This window comes from Cetorhinus maximus, chromosome 8 (assembly GCF_964194155.1).
Source record: "Cetorhinus maximus chromosome 8, sCetMax3.hap1.1, whole genome shotgun sequence".
Taxonomy (NCBI): Eukaryota; Metazoa; Chordata; class Chondrichthyes; order Lamniformes; family Cetorhinidae; genus Cetorhinus; species Cetorhinus maximus.
Window position 1 is genome coordinate 100,934,581 of NC_135886.1, and position 25,483 is coordinate 100,960,063.

Sequence of the window (25,483 nt, forward strand, 5' to 3'; positions counted from 1 at the left end):
TCAAAGGATATGGAGGAAAGGTATGAATCAACCATGATCTACTTGAATGGCAGAACAGGAACTGGGGACTGAATGATCTACTCCAGTTCTTATGTCTTGCACACATGCAGCATCTTTTATACCTAAAGTCCCACATCCCAAGTGCTTCCCAACCAATGATGGGGATGGGGAGATGGTGGTGTAGTGGTAATGTCACTGGAATAGTAATCCCTGAAGCTCTAGCTAACATTGTGGGGATGTGAGTTCAAATCCCACGTGGCTACTAAAATTCATTCCATTAAAAAGAAATCTGGAATATAAGTCTCAATGACCATGACAACCATCACTGATTGTTGTAAAAACTCATCTGATTCATTAATCTCCTTTAGGAAAGAGAATTTACCATCCTTACCTGATCTGGCCTACATGTGACTCCAGACCCACAGCAATGTGATTGGCTCACAACATCCCTCTGTAATGGCCTAGCAAGTTGCTCAGTTCAAGGGCAATTAGAGATGGGCAACAAATGCTGGCCTTGTCAGTGACACCCACATCCCATGAAAGAATTTAAAAAACATTAAATCTGGTATATATAGTAAATTCCCTCATTCAAACAATCCAATGGAGCAAAAAACTCCTAAAATTGAGTCTAGCCCATCCACCTTCAGCATTTCTGGAGAATCAACATGAAGCCTATGAGGAAAAGTTAGTCCCTCAATCACAAGTATTCCATAGCTTCAGCCTTGGGATAATGAAGGAGCGATTGGTACTGCAAGTTGGTGGTGAGTAGCCTTGATCTAGACAGCCCCTGATAGGCCAACCAGGTAGCAGCAGAATTGTCTACAGAGCTTGCAGGAAATTTTCTCTCCACATGAGATTTATACATTAGACATGGTGGTGTTCTGCTACAGGATTAATAAAATCAGAGGTTATGTGTTCAGATCCTACCATGACAAGTTTTGAAATTGAATTCAATAAATCAGGATTGGCATCAGCAAACAAAATGGCCATGAAAGTTGTTGATTGCTGTGAAATCCCAACTAGTTTGTTAATGGCATCAGAGAAGGGAACCAAGACTCCATTGTCTGGCTTACATGTCCCTCTAGTTCCACACAGAATGCTTGACTCTTAACGCCACACTAGAATGGTCTAAACAACTTAAAGAAGAAGGCAGTCACTAATTATCTCAGGGCAACTAAGGGAAGACAATGTAAGAAATTACCCACATCACACAAATATATAAAATAAACACTAATGAAACTTGCAAAAATAATAGCTAGATAAATATGTGAGGGAGAAAGGAGTAGAAGTTTATGCAGGGATAGATGAAGGAGAGGAGCAGGGAGTTTGTGTGGAGCAGAACCGCTGCCATAGACCAGTTGGGCTGAATGGCCTGTATCTGCGCTATACATTCTATTTAGTTCTATCTTTGTAAGCGATGCCAATATGGTGAGCTTTAAACTAGAACAGAAAGAGTGATTCAAAACTGAATTCATTTCAAGGAAACACTCGTGAGAATTTTTAAACTGTTGTGCAGATTGAGGTTGGAAACGAGTGCCTTTCATTTACAGATACTGTTGAGCTGCACCGTGCTCTTGAAGTTCATGCCGATCAGAGACAGGAGGCATTGAAGCAGAATGGAGGTCAGGACTGTTTGTTAGCAAAACACACTGTTCCCGGCTTAATCCACCCAGTGAAAAATAAACGTCTTAAAAGCAGATCATGTTTAAGGTGATTTTCAGCAAGATTACATGTTGAATTCTAATGTATTAACTGGGAAAAGAGTGCAATGGAGGAGGGTTAAAGCTTTAACTCAGTATATAGTAGTCCCTTGCTATTGATATAGTTTCTGATATCAAGTGTATTATTTATGAGTCGTTCAATAATCAAGAAATAATGGCCCAGATCTTCTGGGTCTGGGTGGTCTTTCCCCTGAGGTACTCCAGATAATGAACTGAGGAACACTTAGAAGTCCCCATGCACTGACTACATGGGAATTACCCAGGAAGTTTTTACTTCCGTTTCACAATTCCCCTGTGCCTGGACCCTTCAAAGTTCAGAGTTAATTTTGGAGGCTTCGGATGGCTCCCACTCAGTTAACAAAATATTTACCCAGGAAAGGTTAGAAGGATTAAAACCAGTTCTAACTCCAGGGTAACTTTACTACTGATCCCCAGACTCCCCATTAAACCCATCGGCTATCACCCCCATGATAACCTGACTACATCCCCACCCCTCAACTAACTACTCATCCGACCCGCCGACGATACCTCACCCCCCCCACCCTGATGACACCCATCTTGTGGATCTTTGGAACTCCCTACTCCTGGGGGTTGTGAGTGCTCCATCGTTGAATACACTTAAGGCTGGGATAGGCAGATTTTTGGTCTCGCAGGGAACTTAAGGCATATGTGAAGTGGGTGGGAAAATGGAGTTGAAGCCCAAGATCAGCCATAATTGCATTGAATGGCAGAGCAGGCTCAACAAGGTCTACTCTTTTTTCTATTGACTCATGGGATGGGGGCATTGCTGGCTAGGGCAGCATTTATTGTCCATTCGTAATTACCCTCAAGAAGGTGGTGGTGACCTGCTTTCTTAGCTACTGCAGTCCATGTGGTGTAGGTACACCTACCGTGCTGTTAGGGAAGGAGTTCCAGAATTTTGACATGGTGACAGCAATATTTTTCCAAGTCAGGGTGGTGAATGGTTTGGAGGGTAACTTCCAGGTGGTGGTGTTTCCATGCACCTGCTGCCCTTGTCCTTCTAGATGGCAGTGGTTGGGAATTTGGAAGGTGCTGTCTAATGAGCCTTGGTGAATTCTTGCAGTGCATCTTGTAGATGGTACACACTGCTGCTAATGTGTGTCAGTGGTGGAGGGAGTGAATGTTTGTGGATGTGGTGCTCCTGCAGTGATGTCCTGGAGCTGAGATGGCCGACCTCCAACAACCACAACCATCTTCTTTTGTGCTAGGTATGACTCCAACCAGCAGAGAGTTTTCCCCCTGCTTCCCATTGACTCCAGGTTTGCTAGGGGTCCTCGATGCCACACTCGGTCAAATGTGGCCTTGATGTCAAGGGCAGTCACTCTCACCTCACCTCGGGAGTTCAGCTCTTTTGTCTATGTTTGGACCAAGACTATAATGAGGTCAGGAGCTGAGTGACCCTGGCGGAACCCAAACTGAGCGTCAGTGAGTGGGTTATTGCTAAGCAAGTGTTGCTTGATAGCACTGTTGATGACCCCTTCCATCACTTTACTGATGATTGAGAGTAGACCGATGGGGCGGTAACTGGCCGGGTTGGAGTCCTGCTTTATGTGTACAGGACATACCTGGGCAATTTTCCACATAGTCAGGTAGATCCCCATGTTGTAGTTGTACTGGGACAGCTTGGCTAGGGGCGCGGCAGGTTCTGGAACACAAGTCTTCAGTACTGTTGCCGGAATATTGTCAGGGCCCATAGCCTTTGCAGTATCCAGTGCCTTCAGCCGTTTCTTGATATCACATGGAGTGAATCGAATTGGCTGAAGACAGGTATCTGTGATGTTGGGACCACCTGGTCGTATTTATAATCATAGAGTCATCGAGCTCCACAGCACAGAAAAAGGCCCTTCAGCTCATTGAGGCTGCACCGGTCAAACAAGTACCTTAGTGTTCTAATTCCATTTTCCAACACTAGGCCCATTGCCTTGTATGCCATGGCATCACAAGTGTACATCCAAATACTTCTTAAATGTTATGAGGGTTTCTGCCTCTACCACTCTTTCAGGCAGTGAGTTCCAGATTCCCACCACCCTCTGGGTAAAAAAAATCTTCCTCACATCTCCTCTAAACCTCCTGCCCCTTACCTTAAATCTATGCCCCCTGGTTATTGATCTCTCCACCTAGGGGAAAAGTTCCTTCCTGTCTACCCTATCTATGATCTCATAATTTTATACACCTCAATCATGTCCCCCTTCAATCTCCTCTGCTGTAGGGAAAATAACCCCAGTCTATCCAATCTCTCCTCATAACTAAAACTCTCCTGCCCAGGCAACATCCTGGTAAATCTCCTCTGCACTCTCTCTAGTGCAATCACAACCTTCCGATATGCGGGTTTCAGAACTGCACGCAATACTCTAGCTTATTTCTTGTGTTCTTGTGTTCTTGTGCTCCATGTTTCTCAGGAGGTCCGGCTTGGAAGTCCAGGTGAGAAATGTGGAGCTCCAGGGTAAGGTAAGTAAACAGGAGGGGAATGGCAATCTGTCGGTGATTGCCATCCCTTGTAATATTCGGCACAATGTAAAACAATTGTTTTAGCACAGTTTTTGCACAGAACCACCAGGGCAATGGCTGTGGATGTTAACCTTTGTGCTTATATTTTCAATCTTTTTTAAAAAGGTCAGGTTTTCACTTTATATAAAAAAAACACTGGCTCAAAACATCATTCTCATATTATCCGGAATTAACTGTAATGAATAGGCCTTCCAGCTATGTGTGCAGTATAAGATGGATAGTGCAGCCCCTTGCCACTCAGCTTTCATATGTTCCTGAAATGTCCTCTGTGACAAACTCCTGAAACTCCCTCCCTAACAGCACTGTGAGTTTACCTACATCACATGTATTACAGCAGTTCAAGAAGGCGGTTCACCACCACCTTCTCAAGGGCAATTAGAGATGTGTGATAAATGCTGGCCCAGCCAGTGATGTCCATATGCCACACATGAATTAAAGAAAAGTCAATTGCAGAAGTGAGTCAGACTGAGAAGTACTCATTTTTGATCTGCTTACTGCTGAATAAACCAGCTGGGAGACACCAAAAGTAGTCTCAATGCCTTTGGTCATGGAGGGAACAATCAACCAGAGTTCCCAAACGTGATCACAATCCTACTGGGAAGTGGAGGCAGGATGAACAGGAAAACAGCGTATTATCAAAATGGAGAGAGACTGCAGAACTCTGAGGTACAGAGGGATCTGGGTGTCCTAGTACATAAATCACAAAAAGCTAGTGTGTAGGTACAGCAAGTGATTAGGAAGGCAAATGGAATGTTGTTGTTTATTAACAGGGGAATAGAATATAAAAGCAGGGATGTTTTGCTACAGTTGTACAGAGCATTGGTGAGACCACATCTAGAGCACTTTGACCGGTTTTGGTCTCTTTATTTAAAAAAGGATATAAATGTGTTAGAAGCAGTTCAGAGAATGTTCACTCGACTGATACCTGGTATTAGGGAGGGTGGGGGTGTTTTCTTATGAGGAAAGGTTGGACAGGTTGCACCTGTGTCTGTCGGAATTTAGAAGAATGAGAGATGATCATATTGAAACACATAAGATCCTGAGGGGACTAGGCAAAGTGGATGCTGACAGTATGCTCCCCTTTTTAGGAGAGACTAGAACTAGGGGATATAGTTTAAAAATAAGGGATGTTGCATTTAAGATGGAGAATTTGTTTTCTCACAGGGTCTTAAGTCTGTGGAACTCTCTTCCCCAGAGAGTGGTAGTGACAGCATCATTGAATATTTTTAAGGCAGAGTTAGATAGATTCTTGACTAACAAAGGAATCAAAGGCTATCGGGTGTAGGCAGGAAAGTGGCATTGATGCTCCAATCAGGTCAGCCATGATCTTATTGAATGGCAGAGGAAGCTCAAGGAGCCAAATGACCTACTCCTGCTCTTAATTCATATGTTTGTGTGTTTGTAGGTGTGGAGATGTCCAGTGGATAACACCTGGCTCAGCTGTTAAATGCTCCATGGTTGAATAGTTTGCACTAGGTTCAAAAATAAAGGATACCAATGGGACCCAATGAACCATACTGCTGCATGAATCAATGCCTTCAGAAGAGGAGGTGAGAAAGTTGGAAGGGGAACTGAATATAACATTAAAAGTTGAAGAAAATTGCAGTATGGAATGCCTACTGTTTCCATGATACTGACTATTTTTTCCATACAGACACTGATAAAAATGTCACTGTAACTATGAGTGATGATTTGGTGGTGGACTCTCCTTTTAATTCTGCATCTTGAGTTTGAATCCAGTAATGATAATTTCCTCTCCGCTGTATAAATTGGAGTAATCTGAGAAGTAAGGACTCAAGTTTCAATGATGGAGATTTTTAGGAGTGATTTCATAAGCTCATATTTCCAGTGGGGAGCTGCATACGCAGTCATCATGAGTGGGAGAGCTTGGCTCTACAATATTATCACCCTATCTCGAATCTGTGCCTGTGGCTTCTCCACTGACAGCTCTATTCTGCATCTTGCATTGAACCTAATTCAGGTGGATGGATTCTAATGAGTGGAACAAAGAAATGTATTCTGTTGCTCAGGGCTTTTAGATAAAATATCCAGTTGCAGGAGATAGCCAGGTAAAATTCTAAATGGAATTTTGAAAAAACTAACCCAGGGCAGGGTAGCCAGGAATATAGTACATGGGTACAAACTGATACCAGGCTAATTCAGGATTGACATCAGTAACACTTCCTCATGCAAAGACTCATGCAATGAAAAGGCCACCAGACAGATCAGTGGAGTCAAAGGGGCAGCTCCACAATTAGGGGGGAGCCATATGTTCCGAGGCAAAGGAGCTGGGAAGTCTTCCTCATTCATAATTGTCTTTGTGTTCTAACTCTCATGAGTTGAGCACATAAATCTGGAAATTTCTAATTTATCAAAAATCTATTCTTCACATTCTGGTTAATCTCAAATAAGCATTTTAGTGGAATGTATGGGCATTTGAGTGCTTATTGATGTTAAATGAATAATCTGTTTTCTATAAAATGTTGATCAGTAATCTGGCATGTGTTCAATTCAGTGACAATTTTGTGTCACACTTTTTATTTGTTGATTTAATGGAAAGCTTTCCAAAACGCATATTTGTTTCCACCTACTATTACTTTGAAGCTAATGCATTTTGGAAAGTCATGTGACACAGTACAGAAAGTGACTGCAGTTTGGGCTGTGAACATGACAAATAGGTCATCAGGACAAGACATATTCACTTAGCAAAAAGACAGCCTCTCCAGTATGATGAGTGAATACAATGGTTATAGACAGCAAATGGTTCACAATTTCTCCTCACAGAACTTCACATGGCTACAATCAACTGCAAGTGAAAGTGTGAAAGATTCAGAAAGAAATGGAGCTGTTTAAATTTAGCTAGCAACTAATAAGTGACCCTGGTATCTGAATGTCCTTGAGAATACTAAAAGCAAATTAAATCTATTCATTGCATTAACTATTGTATTGCATCACCTTATGTTATTCCTGATGCAATCCATGCCATTTTTCTGTCTCTGCCTCTGATCCATGCCTGTATTTTCACATAACCACCTCTCCACTATTTCAGCGATAACCTTGGAACTTGCTACAGTGCTGTTCAAGGTTATTTGGCAGCCAGGGTATAAAAGATCTATCAGGGTCCTGTTTCTTGAACATAAACAGTGATACTCCTCGCAGCACTGTTGACAGGGGTGCTACCATCTTCACAGGGCGATGGCATTCAGTTCTCACTCTGCCCTTCAAAGGAAATGTCACTGTGAAAAGGATAAGATGAATCAAGGCAGCATCCTTTACCACATCTTAAACCACAAGAGACATCAGCATCTGCCTACCTGCAGCTGCAAGCATGAAACTAAAGAGAAGATAGCACTAGGATCGCCTTACATCGCCTGCAAGGCTGCTTCTGAAGTTCTGCTCAAGACTGTGAACTTTATTAAAAATCTGCCCTCCTTTCGGGGGCTGCTGCAGCCAGACCAGCTGCTATTGCTGGAGAACTGCTGGGCTGCCCTGTTCGTGTTGGGCTTGGCTCAGGAAGGGGTGGATTTCGAAGTGATTGAGCCATCAAAGACCAGCATACTGAAAGAGATTCTAACAAACCAGAAGGGCAAAGGCAGCGATGAGAAAACAATCACTGAGCCATCAGCTGCTGAGGTACAGAAAGTCAAATCGTTCCTAACTAAGTGCTGGAGCATTGATATCAGCACTAAGGAGTATGTTTACTTAAAGGGGATCATTTTATTCAGCCCAGGTGAGCTATCCCACTGGAGTCCTTGACTCAAAGCTTGATTTTTATTTTTAGTAAACCTGTGCGGAAATGATTGAATTGACATTGAAAGATTGTTAAGGTTATTCAGGAAACCTAAATCTTCTTGTTTGTGTCATTCATGAGAAAGCAAGAAATTCATTCGCAGTTAAAAGGCCACTCTGGTGAAACATTATTTGTTTGGCAAGGTTCAATGTGTGTACAAACTGACAATGAAAAACTTTTAAGGAAGATGTGTTTGTGGTACAGTTAAAGGGAAGTTAGTGAAGGCAGCTGAGGGAAGAAGCTGAATAGAAAAGCAAGGGGTGGGGTGTAGGGGTAGAAGCTGAAAAAGGATGGGAAAAATCAGCTTTTGTTTAACTCTCAGTGAAATAGTTCTCTCAGAAATGTCACAACATTGTTCAATCTCTTTGGTTAAAACTCTCAGCAGGTCTGTTCTTTACCTATTAAGGAATTAAAATTAACGCAGCTCTTCACAACTGTTGACTGAAATGTCAAATAAATTCATACATGTTTCCAACAAGCCCATGGCTAGATTACTATCTCTTACTAAAGTAAACTATTTTGTTGTGTTACACTGGAAATTATCACGTGCTCTGTAGTTACTAATTACTATTGTTTCCAAAAGTGTTTGCTTCAAATTTTATACGAGAGAAAAAGAGAGCTTTGCTTAAATGATAGCTCTGATCAACAATGTGTTGTGAAAATTGTTTGATAAGGAACAAAACTGTTTAACCTTGACAGGAAATGTTGGCCTTCAGAGCTGATTGGCACCTTAGAAGATTCAGGAACATGCTGGTGTCAGTGTTTTCAGCAAGGGCTATATGCAAAATCATGACTGGCAGCTCACATATTGGATTATATTATATCCAATAAAGTGCCAATATATTTCATCACTTGCAACCTCAAATACTCAGAGGTTGCCCTGATTAGCAGGAAGATCTTAATTAAATTTAAAATAACTACTGAATACTACCTGAGATAGCCTATTTTGAGCTTACTTTAACCAGTGTTCTGTGGCTGTTGATCCTCGGCAGTTTTGTGAGGGGCTCTCCAGTGGGCTTGCAGTCATAAACTTATACATGAACATAGGAATGTGCAGGATCAAAGATCACTGTGGCCCAGCTGGTCAGCCACAGTGACTTGTGGGTATATTTGGAGGGGTGAGAAACAAAAGGAGTAGGCCAATTAGCTCCTTGGGCCTGCTCCAGCATTCAGCTATACCATGGCTGGTCTGTGCTCAACTCCATTCACTTGCCTTCACGTATCCCTTGAAACCCTTAGCCAACAAAAACCTCGCGATCTCAGCCTTGGAAGATTCAGCTGACCCCCCTACACCCGCCTGCCAGCATTCACGGTCTTTTGGGAGAAGCAGTTGCAGATTTCCACAACTTTTGCATGAAAAAACACTTAGCTAGGAGACACTTTGTCTTCATTCCTTAAAAGTCTTGGCAGATTGGGAAATGTGTCCAGTCCTGTGGGATCTGTGAGTTTACATTCACTTGTGGTCTGGAGGAGGTTTGAGTCGGCATTGACCAGGACCATTTTTTATTGATCTGGGTAGGAACATGAGAAGTTTTGCTGACAAAATTATTTAGCCCAACAAATTTGCCTCATTTTGGTCCATCTTGGCCTCACTTTCCTGCCTCATTACCAGGTTCTTTAATCCCTTCTATCTCCAGAAACATACCTATTTGTCTCTTGAGCCCATTTACTGTTTATTCAATAACCATCCCTTACATTGAATTCCACCTGCAGATTTTATAAATTAGACCTCCAGACACAAAGCTGGACAAAGGGTCACAGGAGATGTTCTGATCCCTGTGACTGAATTCATTATATGGAATCCGATTAAATGAAACTCAGTGGTGGTGAAGGGGGCGGGGATGGTGGAGGAGTGGGTCTAATTTGGAAAAATATGAAATAGTTCAATATATTTACACTTATAGCCCTCACTTTTAACTCCACCTCCACCTCCCTTGGATTTTAAACATTTCACCTTTGTGAGTTAAAGCTTGAAATTCCCTAAATTCTCAATGTCTGGAACTCTGGCAGGTTTAGTTTGCTCTGATCATGGCACTCTCCCGTAGCAGAGTGTTGAGTACATTAGAAACTTGCTTAGTTTAACTGTATAGCAGTGGTCTACATAAGCACAGCCTGATTATTGCAGCAGCTTACAAACTCCTGATGTCAATCAAAGGAGCATAGTTCTTTGTAAATGCCTGATTCCAGGTCAGAAGAACCCAGTATAAAATGCCCGACTTCTTTTCTACTTTCATTAATGGTTCTTACAGATACAAAGCAAAGGGCCAGAACTTTCAGTTTCCAGGTCGTTGGAGACTGGACGTACGACCCAAGAGGCGTGTCGGGAGCCCGCGCAGTCCCGACCTGCTGACCTTTGTGGAAATTGCTCAGGAGGTTTGAAATTCCAATGGACAATTCGCCTGCTCCCCTGGACCCCCCACAAAAGTCTTCAACCCTGAGCTAGGTCCCCCAATCACTCACATTGACCGTGCCCCCAACTCCCCTGACTGCGCCTCTCAACCACACTAATGCTCAACCACCTGACTATCCCTCTGACCAGACCTGCCAACCCCCCACCACCTGACTACTCCCCAACCCGACTGGATTAGCCCCTGACCTAATTATCCCTTCCCAACCGTCCCAACTATCCCAACCCACCTAGCCACCTCACCCACCTACCCACCTCACCCATTTCACCCACCTGCCACCCTACACACTGGCCTCCATATCCACCCACCAATTCACCCACCTGCCACTCTACCCACCTACTGCCTCACCCACACTACCCACACTACCCATTTACCTCACCCATCGACCAATTTACGCATTCACTAACATTCACACTGGATATTTCAACTTACAATATGGCAGCTAGTTCTTTAAAAGGCAAGGGTGTGTGTCCTGTCATCCCCACATCCCCCGCACTCCCCCCGCCCGATGCTGCAACGCTGTGATGGAGCTCTTCGATGGACACTGTTCTTCGCATTTCTGGAGAAGTCCAGCTTGGAAGAGCTAGCTAGAAATGCAAAGCAGCGCCAAGGAGTGGAAAAGCTCGAGCAGAGTGGCAATCCACAATGATTTCCACCCCACAGAGGAACTAGACCAAAGTGTGACATCTGGAGAGTGACAAGCGGATGCCAAATACAGGACTTTTGAATATAGATCACAATGCAATCCAGTGGGGGGAAAGTTTAAGCAGAGAGTAAAGGTAACAGCTGTAACTAAAAAAAAAAAAATACAGCCATTGTTAGCAAATATTGTTTCCTTGCAAGCCATCAAGTGACTACAAGGCCAGAATTGGCTGTCCCTAGGGTGACAGGCATGGTTGGTGGGGTGGGGGGGGGAGTAAAATTGGCACGGTTCCTGCTGCCAACAAGCCCCTGCCCATCCTGCTACAATTTTACAGAAGGGACATCAGGCAACACAATTACCTGTAGTTCTATTGAAGCCCCTAAGGCCCTCTTTCTGCTGCCACTGGGATTTTATCTGCGATGGGGAAATCTGCGTCTAGTGTCCAGCCTGCCAGGTGAAGCCTGGTGGACCAGTGGCTGAGTTGTGGGGGAAGTGCCTCCTTTTCTGGACCCCTGTGCCCATTGGAGGGCCCTTCCCTCCAAGGCATCTCCATCCCAATATCCCCCTGCCACGACCTCCCCCTCACCCCCCAAGTGTTTCCCCTCCCTCCCTGCCCTGTCCATCTGAACCCACCACTTCCCTCGCTGCAGCCTGCGGGCCTGGTCCCATTGAGGTCCTGAACTTACCTCCAAGCCAGGCTTCATCGTAACTCACTTTCCTTCTGGGATTTGCTGCAGTACCAGCAGTGGTCACCATTCCTGGTAGCGCTGCTGGGACCAGACACCTGCCAGCCTGATGGCCATTACATGGCTGAGGGGCCAGCCCACCAAGCTGGTGCAGGCTCGCCCCCAACTTTTATGCCAGGGAGAGGGGACCCTGCACCCAGTGTAAGATTCAGCCCCATGAGAGTATGGTGTTTAAACCAATAATAAATAATTCTGCATGTGTCCAAAGGAGGGAGTTCAGCCCTGAGGGAAATTCTGTTATTCATTTTATAAAGCACCCATGGAGGATTGACAAGCCAGAATACAATTGCTTGAAGATGCAGGGACCTTGATTGCATTAACCCTGTCAATGGGCCTGGAGGATCATGATGCACGGTTAAGCCACACCCATTAAATGTAATAAAGACACCACAACATCTTTGTATTGTTTGTTTATATACATTGTTCCTGTGTGCCGCCATCTCTAAAAACGCTGTTGATTGGCTGCATCACCAGGGCATCAAACACTAATATTTGCTAATCCCACACACAGTTACACTGTACTGCTTAAAGAGGAGGTGTACTGTGGCTGGAGCAGGTTCTGGGAGTCATGTATGAGCTGAATCTAATGTGGAAAGGAAGAATGATTGAACATACAAACATAAGAAATAGGAGCTGGTTTAGGCTATTTGGCCCTTTGAGCCTGCTCTGCCATTCAACAAGATCATGGCTGATCTTCGAACTCAACTCCATCTTCCAACACTATCCTGATACCCCTCCATTCACTTAGTTGAGTTATTCAATGAAGAAGCAGGGAGAGCTGATGAGGGCAATGTGGTTGATCTTGATACATGGACTTTCAAAAGGCAATTGATAAATTGCTACATAATAGGTTTCCCAGCAAAGTGGAAGAGCATGCAATAAAATGGACAGTGTTAGTACGGATGCAAAGTTGAGTGAATGTCAGGAAACAAAGAGTCGTGGTAAATTAATTGTCGTTTGGTAGTACAGAACTTGAGTGTTGCTGAAAAAAGAGATATGTCAAAGCTTTTCATCTTGCACTCATCAGGACACTGCAAGAATACTAATATTGGGGGAAAACAACAATTTATACTGTATGAGAAGGGAGTACTGATTGGTTGGCAAGTGGACCGTGATTGGTAGAGGCATTGCCATAGAAAATGTACCAATTGATGATGACTGACAGTTATCTGCCGTTGTTTGAAATTTAAACCAGGTAGCTTGACCTTGATTGGTCATGGCATTGCCCTGAGGAATGAGTCAGTGAATGGCTGTCACTTATTTTGTTTATCTGAAACAAGCGCAATGCATGTACATGTTCTTTCTATCTGCAAAGAACAGAGGCCTGTGTATTAATATATGTAGCTTCTTGTGTATACAAATGCACCACACTGCAAGTCCAACTGGCAATCTTAAATTGGTTGTCAGCGTAATTGAGGATTAGTTAGTAAATATTGTCCAATCGCGGAATTACATTTAATGTTGGACAGTGTCATGATTTTTGCAAGCGCTGCTGGTTGGCTACAGTCTGTAGCTTGCCCATTGCAAACAGTGGATGGGACATGCTGTTTGATTCATGAATGGATGTCCACTGGACTCATCAGATAACAAAGCGCAATGGAGGAATCTATCTGTCTTCAGGCTGAGGTGACAGCGCCTGCATGCCAGCACACCGAGGTCAACGCTGGTAGGATGGCAGCTGCCATGGAGACCTTGATTCAAGACATTGGTCCTGCACTGCTGCGCGGGCTGAACTACATCACTGATGCCATAATTGGCCTCCAACAGTGTCAATATGAGAGGGGTGCGGGGCAACTCAATCTCACTCCAGCTTCTCCTTCTCCTCAAGGAGTCAGCGTGGGGCCCTTGGGCACCTATAGGGAGGAGGATAAGCAGGTGTCTCCCCAGGGCGATCCACCCAGGTGACTCTGGGAATGTCCGGCCCATCCAAATCCCCTCTTCCTGTGACCTCAGCAGCTCCAGCTCCATAGGACGAGGAGAATGTCATTGCCACAGGGTTCAGCTCACAAAGGATGCAGTAGGATCAGGAGAAGTTAAGTTTCCCTGCTATATCTCCATGAAAAGACCCTGTTCACAGAGTGCAAGTGACCTTCCATCAGCCAGACAGGAGTCAGACATTCACATTAGCTTTGTGAGCATCTATGGAGAGTCCCCACTGCATGTTGTCATCATCCTCCTGGAACGTAGGAACTATAGGCATTTGCTGCGTCTCCATGACAGGAGTCTTATCACAGAGGGTATGTGCGCTGCCATCAGCCAGACTGGAGTCAAACGTTCACAGATGCAATGTGAGGATCCATGGGGTCACCTCGCTGCATGTCATCATCATCCTCCACAAATCTAGCAGCTATGAGGGCCTCTCGAGTGCCTGCCTTGTCTGGACAGTCTAATGGCCTTATCGCCATCATCCTCGCCTTCAAGGACCTCCTCACCCTCATGCCCATCGACACCCTCCTCATTGAAGGAGATATGCAGCTCCTCCACCTCCTCCTAAGCCAGCTCCTCCCCCTGTTGCAGCCTGTGAAGGGTGAAGCAGATGATGACAATGCGTGACACCCTCTGTGAACTGTATTGCAGGGCTCCACCAGACCAGTCCAAGCATGGAACCTCATTTTCAATATCGTGATGGTCTGCTCCATCAAAGTGTGAGTTGCAGCATGATCCCCGTTTTACATTCTTTCTGCTGCAGTCTGAGGCCGCCGCACGGGTGTCATCAGCCACATCCTCTGTGGGTAGCCTTTGGGCCCGAGGAGCCAACCCTGCAGCTTCTCTGGACCCTGGAAGACGTCAGGGATCTGAGACAAACTGAGAATGTAGGAGTTGTGGACACTCTCTGGGAACCATGCATAGACCTGCAGAGTACGTTTGTGATGGTCACACACCAGCTGAACAGGCCCTCCATATCCCGTGGTGACAGATCCTGCAGCTTGTGGCAGATGTGGCCGACCAGTTGCCTAGACATGCGCAGTCTTCAGCGACACTGGTTCTCAGTAATCTTCAGGAATGACAAGCGCCATCTGTACACCCTGGGTCTAGCTAGGCACCAATCAGCAATGGCTCACTGTGGCTCTTCAGCGGCATGTGCAGGAGCCCCAGCCACCCCTTTTTCTTGAGGGTGTTTCTCTTCCGCCTGCCCAGCCAGGTACATCCATCGCTCCCTCCTCCTTCATCTCCGCTCCCTGGAAGCTATGTGGCATAAAGCTAGGTCATCAGTCTCCATGCTCCTGATGTACTCCTGCTGCAGGATGAAAGAGAGAGACATGTGAGGTTAGCATGGGTGCACTAAGAACCTTTTTTGGTTAAGTCTGAAGGCCCCTTAACACATGCCAGAGAGTGCTGGCCACCACTTAGATGGCCAGAGATTAGTGCGCTGCATGGCTGCCTGAAACCTCACCAAACTCCACCCCCCTCCACCTGACCAATTGGCAGCAGCTTCGCCCACTGGACTGCACGCTGTGCCCTCAGCTCAGGCGCAGGCATTCTCCTAATCCACACTGAAAGGCTGCGCTGTTAGCTTTAACCATGGGGGAGACTGATCCAAACCGAGATGCTGACATTGCCAAGGGGCTGTGAGCACCTCCAGCAGTGACTGCTATATGGCCAGTTTTCACAAGGAGATTGTACAGTTTGTCCAGTCGTCCAATTGTTCTGCAGTCCACTAAAATGCTCATTAGTTTGCATTTCATGTCCGAGGGTTAAAAGTTCAGGAGCATTTGGTGGCACTTTCATGCTTGGGCTGCTTGAGTGGGCAGATAAACTAGGGGCCCGACACGAAGGATATCAATGTGGCTGCACCTGAACTGTCTCAGCTGCGGAGGAATGGTCACTTTATACAAGGGGTCCCTAATGCGTGGCCGCCGCCCCGCGTGTGCTAGTGTACTACTTTCAGACTGTGCTGTCTTGTCCCCCACAACTCGCCCCAACTGCAGTGCAGCCCTTGTACTGGCATCGCATTGTTAGCCAGCCGGGAAAAAGTGGCCTGCATGTGGCATTGCCTGAATGTGCGGTGCCTCAACCTTGAAGTCCAATGGGCGACCCTCGTGGGCATTGCTCAACATTAGTGAGCGGTCACCTCCAAGTTCCCCGTGAAGTTCAACTCCCCTTATAAATGCTGTTGTGAAACACGTCAGCGTAGCTGGAAGACCCAATGTGGGGAGATGTGTAGGGATTATAATTATATGCAAATGTATTAAAGTGACGTTCCTGACTTATGGCAGTGGGAAACGCAGCCCGCCATTGACGGGTGGAGCGGACGATCACAGCTGGTTCCACAAGGTCGTGAAACTGATTTTTGGCCTTCTCGCCATATTGCCCGCTCACACCCACCATGACGCCCGAGGCCAAGGGGGACGGAAGATTGTTTCTGGCAATTAACCAATCCTCAATCAATGCTAATATATTACCCCTAATCCCTTAATTCTAATTTTGTGAAATAACCTCTTGTGTGGCACCTTGTCGAATGCTTTTTGAATTTTATATGCCACCAGCAGGCGTATTTCCTGTGGGGGAGGGGCAACACGTAAAATAGAATGGGTGCCCACCCCACCGCCTTCCCGCCCACCCCTGAACTCACTCCCATGACACTGGGGCACAGCTTGGTGCTGAAATCGGCAGCCCACCCACCATATTTAAATGAATAACTAAGGGTCAAATAGGCTTGTTGTCAAGCCAATCGATGCTGGTAGTATGCTGCCCACGCCATAAAACACTTGACGTGGGCAGCCAGGCGGGAGCAGTATGTCCGATTTTTTAACTTCCTTGTTTAAAGAGCAGGAAGGAAGAAGGGGTTCGGTCTTCGGGAGTCGCCCTTTGCCGATCACAGGGAGGCCTCCCTTAGGTCGAACCCCACCCCCCATCTTCATTCCTACCTACTCCCTCACCTAAACCCAGCCGCATCTGCCCTCCCAGCCCCTCTCCCTAACCTACCCACACCCTCCCGGCCCAAAGCCCCGGACTTATTTGCTTCAGGAACCCATGGGTCCGGCATGGCCATTCATGCCTTCCTGGCACTGTCAGGACTGATGGAGCTGCCAGCTAATCAGATTGCCCGGCAGCTCCAGGGGGTGGGACCTCTGCCTCAATGAGGGGCAGAAGTGCCACTCAGCCCTCATTAGTCTACCCACAGCACTTTATGGCTCCCCGCCAATGTTGTTTTTGGGTGGGGGGGGCTGGTGCTTGGCATCTGTCTTCCCATATTATCCAGCCCTACATCACTGGTTTCCCCTTATCCATCCTACTGGTTACATCCTTCAAAAGTCTAACAGATTTGTCAAACATAATTTTGCTTTCATAAATCTGTGTTGATGCTGCTTAATCAAAATATGATTTTCTAAGTCCCCGTTACCAAGTCCCTCATGATAAATTCTAGCATTTTGCCCACCACTGATGTTGGGCTAACTGGCCTATAGATCCCCATTTTCTCTCTTTTACCTTTCTTAAATAGTGGGGTTATGTTTGCTACTTTCCAATCCATGGAAACTGTCCTAGAATTGAAGGAATTCTAGAAGATCAAAACCAATGCATCCATTATCTCTGTAAACACTTCTTTTAAACCCTGGGATGCAGGTTGTTAGGCCCGGAGGATTTATTTCCACCTAGCCCCATTAATTTATCCTGTTCTATTTCTTTATTTATATTAAATGGCACTTATGAAGCTTTACAAACACACAGTGATAAAGCAGTGGGAGCAGATAGCCGTGGAAGTCAATACCAGGGGTCAAGCCCCAAAGGATCTGGATAGATGTGCCGCACAGGAGTGGCCAAGGTCAGTGAATACATCTTCAAATGCTAAATCACTAACACCACTAGCTTCATATACAGTCTCAAACCACCACACCCCCATCATTCATCCATCAGCAACCTCTATCAACCATGATTCATACCTGACATTTATAGGCTCCACCTGCCTCTCACACACTTAACGCAGCTACAAGTCTCACGCCCTCTTCTCTCAGATTACACAGACTGCCAGCAATTCAATCATTACAATAACATTAGCCAAATAGATTGCTTAACACTCACTGACACACTTCCCCTTCTCTTGCAGGAGAAGGTGGTGCACAACTGGAGTAGGCATGAAAGAACTGGAGAGGGAGAGGATTGGCTGCATGTCCTAAGCCCCATGGAGGTGAAGGTGCTGGCCATAATCAGAGTACCATCGCTGAGGTTGTGGCAACTGGGCGGGCTGTAACTATTGAAGATGGCAGCATCCTCATACCTAACCCTTCTCACATCCCACTTCCTCACCCAAAATCTCTGCTGATTTACAAGCTGCAGATATAATTAGCACTCAGCCCTGACTTTCACCCCACCCACTTCCCCTCACCATATCCTTACCCCTATGCCTTGGCCAGGCAATGGAGGAAAACAAAGAATTGTGTGCTGATGAAGATGCACCACCACATGATGTCACATTCGCAGCCACCAGCTCCCATTCTGACACTGCGCACATCTTAGAGGAAAGTGTAGAGGTGAGATTTGCATGTGGTGAGAAACCAGGCACAAGGGCAGTGCAGCCAGGGCAGGGGGCAAGGATTGTGCAGATGTGAGCGTGCCAGAGGATGATGTTACATGTGAGTTCTGCTGCAAAGGACTCAGACGAGGATTTCAATGAGGCAGACTACAGAAGATGTCCAGTGGATGTACACAACAGAATGCACAATGCTTTAGGAAGCCTGAGTTTAATGCCACAGACCATGGAGGAGTCTGGTACAAACCAGACACAGGGGTTTGTGCTGAGCTTGGAGTTCACCATTTCCACATGGCATTGGTGGCTAACTCCATCAGCACACTTGTGGAGCCAATCATAATGCTGTGTCTGATGGTGATGTGTCAGTTTCCATTACAGAACAAGCACCCTCCAACAACAGTTTGAGTTTTGTAGTGGAAGCTCAGTTTGCTGCCATGCAAGCTCCAACCATTGCTGTGATGACTGTGGATATTATAACTCAAAGAGGGGCTTGAAGGGAGTCACAGCAGCTCAGCAGTCTGCCCTCCAACAGATTACTACAATTGCGGACGTGTTGCCCGGGGAGTAGCAGTGGCAAGTGTAGAGCATGAACCTGTTGTCCACTCTGAGGATGACAGCATTCATCTTCTCACCACTGCTTTCTGCTGTAGTCTGCCAGACTGATGCTGCCCATGCTGAGTTGGTGCAGACCAAAGGCTGGCTTTCTAGGTTCAGAGCTGCTGGATGTCTTCCTGCAAGGCCATCTGCAGTCTCCCTCAGTGAAGGCCAGGAGTCCTCCTGCACCCCAGCTGCTGCCACTGAGCTTTGCACTGTGTAACAGCACAAGGACAGGCCAAGGCACATAGGAGACAGGAACTAAAGGAAGGCATGTTTGTACACAGTAGAGCATGATTTTGTTTATAAATTTGGTTTGGAATGTTTTATTTTTGCATTGTGGCCAAACGAGCATTGTGATGGTCAGTAACAAAGTGAAAGTAAGGAGTTTGGCACTGTTGGTGAATGGGGAATTGGAGCTGAGGCCACTGGTATCGGAGTTGAATTTGTTCCTGAGGCAGGATTTTGCCAGATTTACGCTATGTGCGGTGGCCGGTATGAAAATAGATGTTTTTCCCGCCAGCCGCAAAGGCATTATTATTATTATTTATTTATTTATTATTATTTATTATTTATTTTTATCATTATTTTTGTGCATATTGTCTGGTTCCCGCCTCATTACCAGAGGAAAGCACTGTTTTGCTGTTGGGCGGCCTCTGAATTGCCCGCCACGCCGTATCTCACTGTTTCCTCACTCCGGGTGCCATATCTAAACTGCAGCTGCGCACACAGCTCTCAATGTTTGCAGCCCAGGACTGCTCCAGTGAAGATGTGGCCCCGAAAGCCAAGAAGAGTTCAGTGACCCGTCTTTGGAATGCCTTTTCGAGGCTCGCTATGATGTCCTCCATCCCTGCTCTGGCTGCAGGAGGTCCAGCAATCTCACTCCTCCAGTTTGGGAGGCGGTGGCAATGATGGTCAGTGCCAATGCTTCACAGAAGAGGTTTGCCATACAGTGCAGAAAGAGGACGAATGATCTTATTTGTGGCACCAGGGTAAGGCAGCTATCTCATCACCCTAAACTCACACACTCACAAGCCCATCACACGTTCACTGGCATCTCACTCACTGCCAGCTCAAGGACATCACCACCCATTCTCACACACGCCCTCACATGTCCATCTGGCCTCATCTCCTCTGGAGGCTGACTCCTCAGCCCTCACTATCTTGAGGCCAATTGCACAGATCAGCATGTGCCCCCACATATACCTTGGGATACCCCTCTTCCCCAAGCAAGCCCTAGCCCTGCAGACATTGAAAAGTCATCCCCCGCCTCACCAGTGGTCTGGTAGGAAGAGACCTGCCAGTGACACCCCCTAAAAGCGATGTGGTGCTGCCAGCGAATCCTGACACTGATGACTGCGAGTGCTGCCTGTTTCAGGTAAGCAAACGAACCTCGGAGCCCCGGGCGAAGTGCAGCCCACCAGGTGAACAGATGCACTAAAGTTCATCACCATGGTCACCTTTGCAGCAATTGGTAATGCAGTCCATGCCCTGCTGAGGTTAAAGTTATCACTGCCACAGATGGCAGGTTTCAGTGAAGCAAAGGCATTGCACGCTCTGTGGGGTTTAGGTAGGAGAATTGGTCTTTGAACACCCTGGGAGAACATAGCCTCCTGCTTTCTCCTCCTTATGTACTGTTGTGAAATACACCAGCATGAAATCACACCAAAGTGAGTTCATGATCCAATGTAGGAGGTAGGTTCCAGTGACCAGGGCTTATAATGAGATGCTAAAGTATTGAAATTAGGTTTGTGATGTGCAGCGGTGGGAAATGCAGCCTGCCATTGACAGGTAGGGCAGATGATCGCAAACTGGTGTCACGACAATGTGAAACTGATCTTTGTGATCTCCTGATATTTTCCGCTCCCGCCCGCTATGATTCCTGCTGCAAACGGGAGCGGAAAATCCCGGCGTTTGTGTGCAGCCTGGCTAGAAAGGATCTGTCTAGGTTTCTGCATCTTTCCTCTTCCCCCCACCCCCACCCTTCCCCCCTCCTCCTCCGTCTCTTCCTTCTGGTGTTTCTGCTCATCAGCTTCTCTCCTGATAACTGGAGCCAAGGGCTATCCCCTCACGATGGCGAGGCTGTGCAGCATGCAACAACAGCCAAAAACCTGACACTCGGTCTGCCAATTACTGCAGGGCTCCTCCAGTGCGGTTCAGCAGAAGCACTGTTTTAGCACACCAAACACATTTTGTGTGTCAGCATGGCTTTCGCTTTATGCATGCTGCGCGTGTGTGTGTTGGCAAATCTGACTCATGAGTTACGTGGTCAGCAGAAAACCCCTGTTACCCAATCGCCTCTCCTTTGGCTTGCTGTTGTGGTTGAAATGCCGTGGGCTGCTGTAGAATAAAGGCATTATGACTGCTGCCAGGATACCAGTCGTTGACCTCCAAGATCTGCTGCCTATGGTTTCCCGATCCCTTCCCCCCACCCCACCCCCACTGGGGTAATCTGTACCTTGCTCGTCCTGCTTTCTACCCTTAATTAGCACATTCCTTTAGATAATATCACCACCTTCAACACCTCTTTGTCCTTTTGTCTGTGACATCTTTTGGTTATCCCCACCTATCACTGGCCCTCTATCCAGCTCTTCTTGTCCCCCCCCACCTTAAACCAGCTTATATTCCCCCCCATTTCTATTTTTACTTAGTTCTGTTGAAGGGTCATTTGGACTCGAAACATTAACTGTGCTCCTCTCCGCAGATGCTGCCAGACCTGCTGAGTTTTTCCAGGTATTTTTGTTGTTGTTTTGGTTTCCCAGTAGCCTGATGTTAAGGAAGTGGAATACCTTTCCGTTCCAGTACATAGCAGAGTTGAGATATGGTGCTCGCAAGGCTATATGTGTGCAATCAATGGCACCCTGCATCATGGGGAAGCCTGCAATCCTCATGAGGCTTTGTGCTCACTCCATCTGTTTGTCCCTGGCAAGAGAGTGAAATGTATTTAACTCTCTTTGAATAAGGAACCTCAGTAGCCTTCTTTATGCAACTGTGGATGGCAAATTGTGAGATATTGCAAATATCTCCAGCACCAACCTGGAGGGAAACAGATGCACTAAAGTTCATCACCATGGTCACCTTTGCAGCAATTGGTAATGCAGTCCATGCCCTGCCGAGGTTAATGTTATCACTGCCACAGGTGGCAGGTTTCAGTGAAGCAAAGACATTGCACACTCTGTGGGATTCAGGTAGAGAATTGGTCTTTGAACACTCTAGGAGGACATAGCCTCCTGCTTTCTCCTCCTCATCTTCCCTCTTCCAGTAGCTTGTCCTGCTCAATGTGGCACCTGCTCATTCTCCCCATCATGCTGTATTCCAAAGGCAATGTCAACTAGTGCACCCAAATCTGTGCAGAAGCTTTAAAATCAGCAAGAAGTAATTTTACATCAGTCACACCATTCCCTTTGAAACTTGAGACAATCACGGAAAGCTCCAAAGGATGTGTAGAATTGTAGCAACAGCTAGAAGAAAGCAACCAGAAAATAACCTGAAAGTAGTAATGATTCTTTAAATAGCCCTGATGGGGATCATTCCTGCTGTTGAACACCTTTTCAGCTGTGCAAACTTAAGAAGGGACATGGCAGGATTGTGGAGCATTTAAGGGAAAATTTGTATTTATATAATTGCCCTTCATGCAGACACTAAAATGGCAGCGCTCGTTGCGTACTGATTGACATCATGATCTGCCTGCTCTGCATATTTCCACTGGACATTCATTGCTTGCGCGCTAATCTCTTTACCAAGGTGCCATCTGGCATGCATCAAATCCTGTGGCAGTATCACATGTGCAATTTTGGATGTTTAAAAATACTAGTAGTGCCCCAAAGATGAGTTACTGAGCCCAGTTTCTCATCACAGATTAAAGATCTTATAAAAGGATTGGTTTCAGTTCAATGCCCTTCATTGCACATAACAATGATGGAACAGAATGAAGCTGAGACATTGCCCGGAGAGCCTTCTGAACTCAATTCTGACAACAGTTGGAATACTAAAAAAGTAACACTGGAATATGTGTGCTGCTTTTAATTGCTATTGAATTTGAGGTTGCAATGCAATTATTAATGACAAACTTTCTCAGGGGCTTGAAAACAGGTGAATTGACCCAAGCCAGAACCCATATATATTTGAGGTATGAGCTGTGGCTCAATTGATATCTCATCTGTTTTAGGAGGTTGTGACCTGAGACTTGAGCACATACTCTAAGGTGGCATTCACTGCAGTAGTGAGGGAGCACTGCACTGTCAGAGGAAACATTGAACCCATGGCACTATTTGAGTAGGTGAATTCTCCCTGTGTTCTAGAAAATGTTTATCTGTCAACCGTCATCACGAAAACAGGTTACATGATCAGTTATATAATTGCTGTGACTGTGACCTTGCTTTGCACAAGTTAGCTTCTGTTCTTCCTACATTGCAAAGATGACGACACCTCATAATTATCTTCTGGGCTATAAAGTGCTTTTGGGTGCCCTGAGGACATGAAGGATGATTATATAAATGCAAATTTTCCCTTAAATGCAAGCATGAGATTAAATTTCTAGAATTTTGAAGAATTGCTTCTGAGCCAAATGGATGTCCTTGAAGATCAATGTTTTGCCAGCCTGATTTTGTCCAATATTCCTACTGGGAAATGTGCTAAGTTCAACATTTTTCAGAGGAAAGTAGCTATTTTAGTGAAGGCCCATGGCACGAATAGCTCAGGAATTTACACAAATCTATTAGGATTTTACAAATGCAGCCCAATTATTATCTCTAACCAACTGTGCCAATATATTTATGTGTTTTTTTTTCTGCAGATGTATCAGGGCTGCACTCTCCACAATACATCTTGTGTCTGCAGCAGGAGGCTGAACAAGCCCTCACTGAATACACCCACTCTGTCCACCTTCAGGACACAACCCGCTTCAGTCAGATACGGCTTGCACTGACATCCTTAAAGAGTATCAATGCGCCTGCTATCACACAACTGTTCTTTCGACCACTGATCGGAAACGTGCAAATGAATGCTTTGCTGATGGAAATGCTGTACACGAGTTAGTCACACGTTGCTGTGCGTCCCAAAACATTTAAATGATGGACAAGACAGTTGTGCTTTACTTTCTATTGAACATGCTAACTTATTTGTCACAATTGTGTTTTCTAAATGTTTAAGTGGTTATGATTATGCCTGAACTGTGCCTAACCTACATAATCTGAAAAGCCGATGGATTCATTAAAGTATGTAAAATGTTTACCTTTAGTGGGTGTCTTTTTTTGAAAAATACAAAAGCCTGTAAATTTTCTCATAGCAGCAGACCAACTCAAACTGGGTAGCATGGGCCTTGAACATGCGTTAGCCTCATTGCCTGTGCAAATAACAGGTTGAATGCCTGTTTCAGGCACGGGCCATGGAGACCATTTTTATCAAACCAATATGGCACACTTCCAGCTGGTATTGGGTGCGCACACCATGCTGGAGGCTTAAGTGCCCATTTAGCCCCTGAAAAATTTGTGCAATGTCATCAAATATCTAGACTTGTGCATTCCATAAACATAGAAATTTTTAAAATCAACTTGTGGGCTGTAATAGGGCGGAACAACACTTGCTATTTCAGACACAGAAACTCTGATTCTAACCAATTGCAAATATGAGGGTGGGTGGATGAGAGAGGCAGCAAATTCTCCACCATCCCTCCAACCTCCACACCCCAGCCGCTTCCATATACCAAGCACAAGGCCCAGGCAATTTTAAAATCTGGGCCTGGCTATAATCCCCCCAAAAAAGCAGAATAGCTGCAGACGCTGGAAACCTGAAATGAAAACAAAATGCTGGAAATACCCAGCAGGTTAGGCAACATGTCTCTGTGGAGAGAAAAACAGAGTTAATGTTTCAGTTGGAACTGGAAAAAGTTATAGGCGTACTAGATTTTAAACAAGCACCTAGGAAGGGGAAAGTGGGGAGCTGCTACATCCCAAAAATAAATGGAGGCAGAGGCTAGGATCTGAAATTGTTAAACTCAGTGTTGACTCCAGAAGGCTGTAAAGTGTTGAACTGAAAGATGAGGTGTTATTTCTTGAGGTTAGCTTGTGCTTCACAGAAACATTGCAGGAGGTAGTCACACATTGGCAGACTGAGTGGAGGCGTTCTGCAGTGCAGCCACCAAATGTTGGCATTTGGTCTGCCAACATAGAGGAGGCTTCATCAGGAACAGTGATAACATTATACTAAATTGAAAGAATCACTTTTTCACCAGGAAAGGGTGTTTAGTGCCTTGGACAGTGGGAAAAGAGAAAGTAAATGAGCAGATGTTGCACCTTCTGAGCTTTCATGGAAAGGTGCCATACAAAAGGGAGGGGATGTTGGGGGTAACTGAGGAGTGCACCAGGGTACTGCAAGGAAATGTCCCTTCAGAATGCTGAAAAGGGAGGGCAGGTGGTGGCACTATGCTGGAGGTGGCAGAAATGGCAGAGGATGATCCATTGAATGCGAAAGCAGGTGGGGTGGATGGTGAGGGCTAGGGGAACCTTATCATGGTTCTGGGATGGAGGGGAAGGGGTGAGAGCATAAGTGTGTGAAATAGAATGGACATGGTTTAGGGCCCTAT

General features: G+C 45.8%; 1 protein-coding gene across 1 annotated transcript; it reads left to right on the forward strand.

Annotated features, from left to right (window-relative positions):
• The first annotated feature begins 7,388 nt into the window (after positions 1 to 7,388).
• LOC144683317 (nuclear receptor subfamily 0 group B member 1-like) lies at positions 7,389 to 24,132 on the forward strand. The gene is made up of 2 exons (XM_078546255.1): positions 7,389 to 7,980; positions 23,696 to 24,132. The coding sequence occupies exons 1-2, from the start codon at positions 7,446 to 7,448 to the stop codon at positions 23,935 to 23,937; spliced, it is 777 nt and encodes a 258-aa protein (XP_078402381.1). The 5' UTR covers positions 7,389 to 7,445; the 3' UTR covers positions 23,938 to 24,132.
• Positions 24,133 to 25,483: the final 1,351 nt, after the last annotated feature.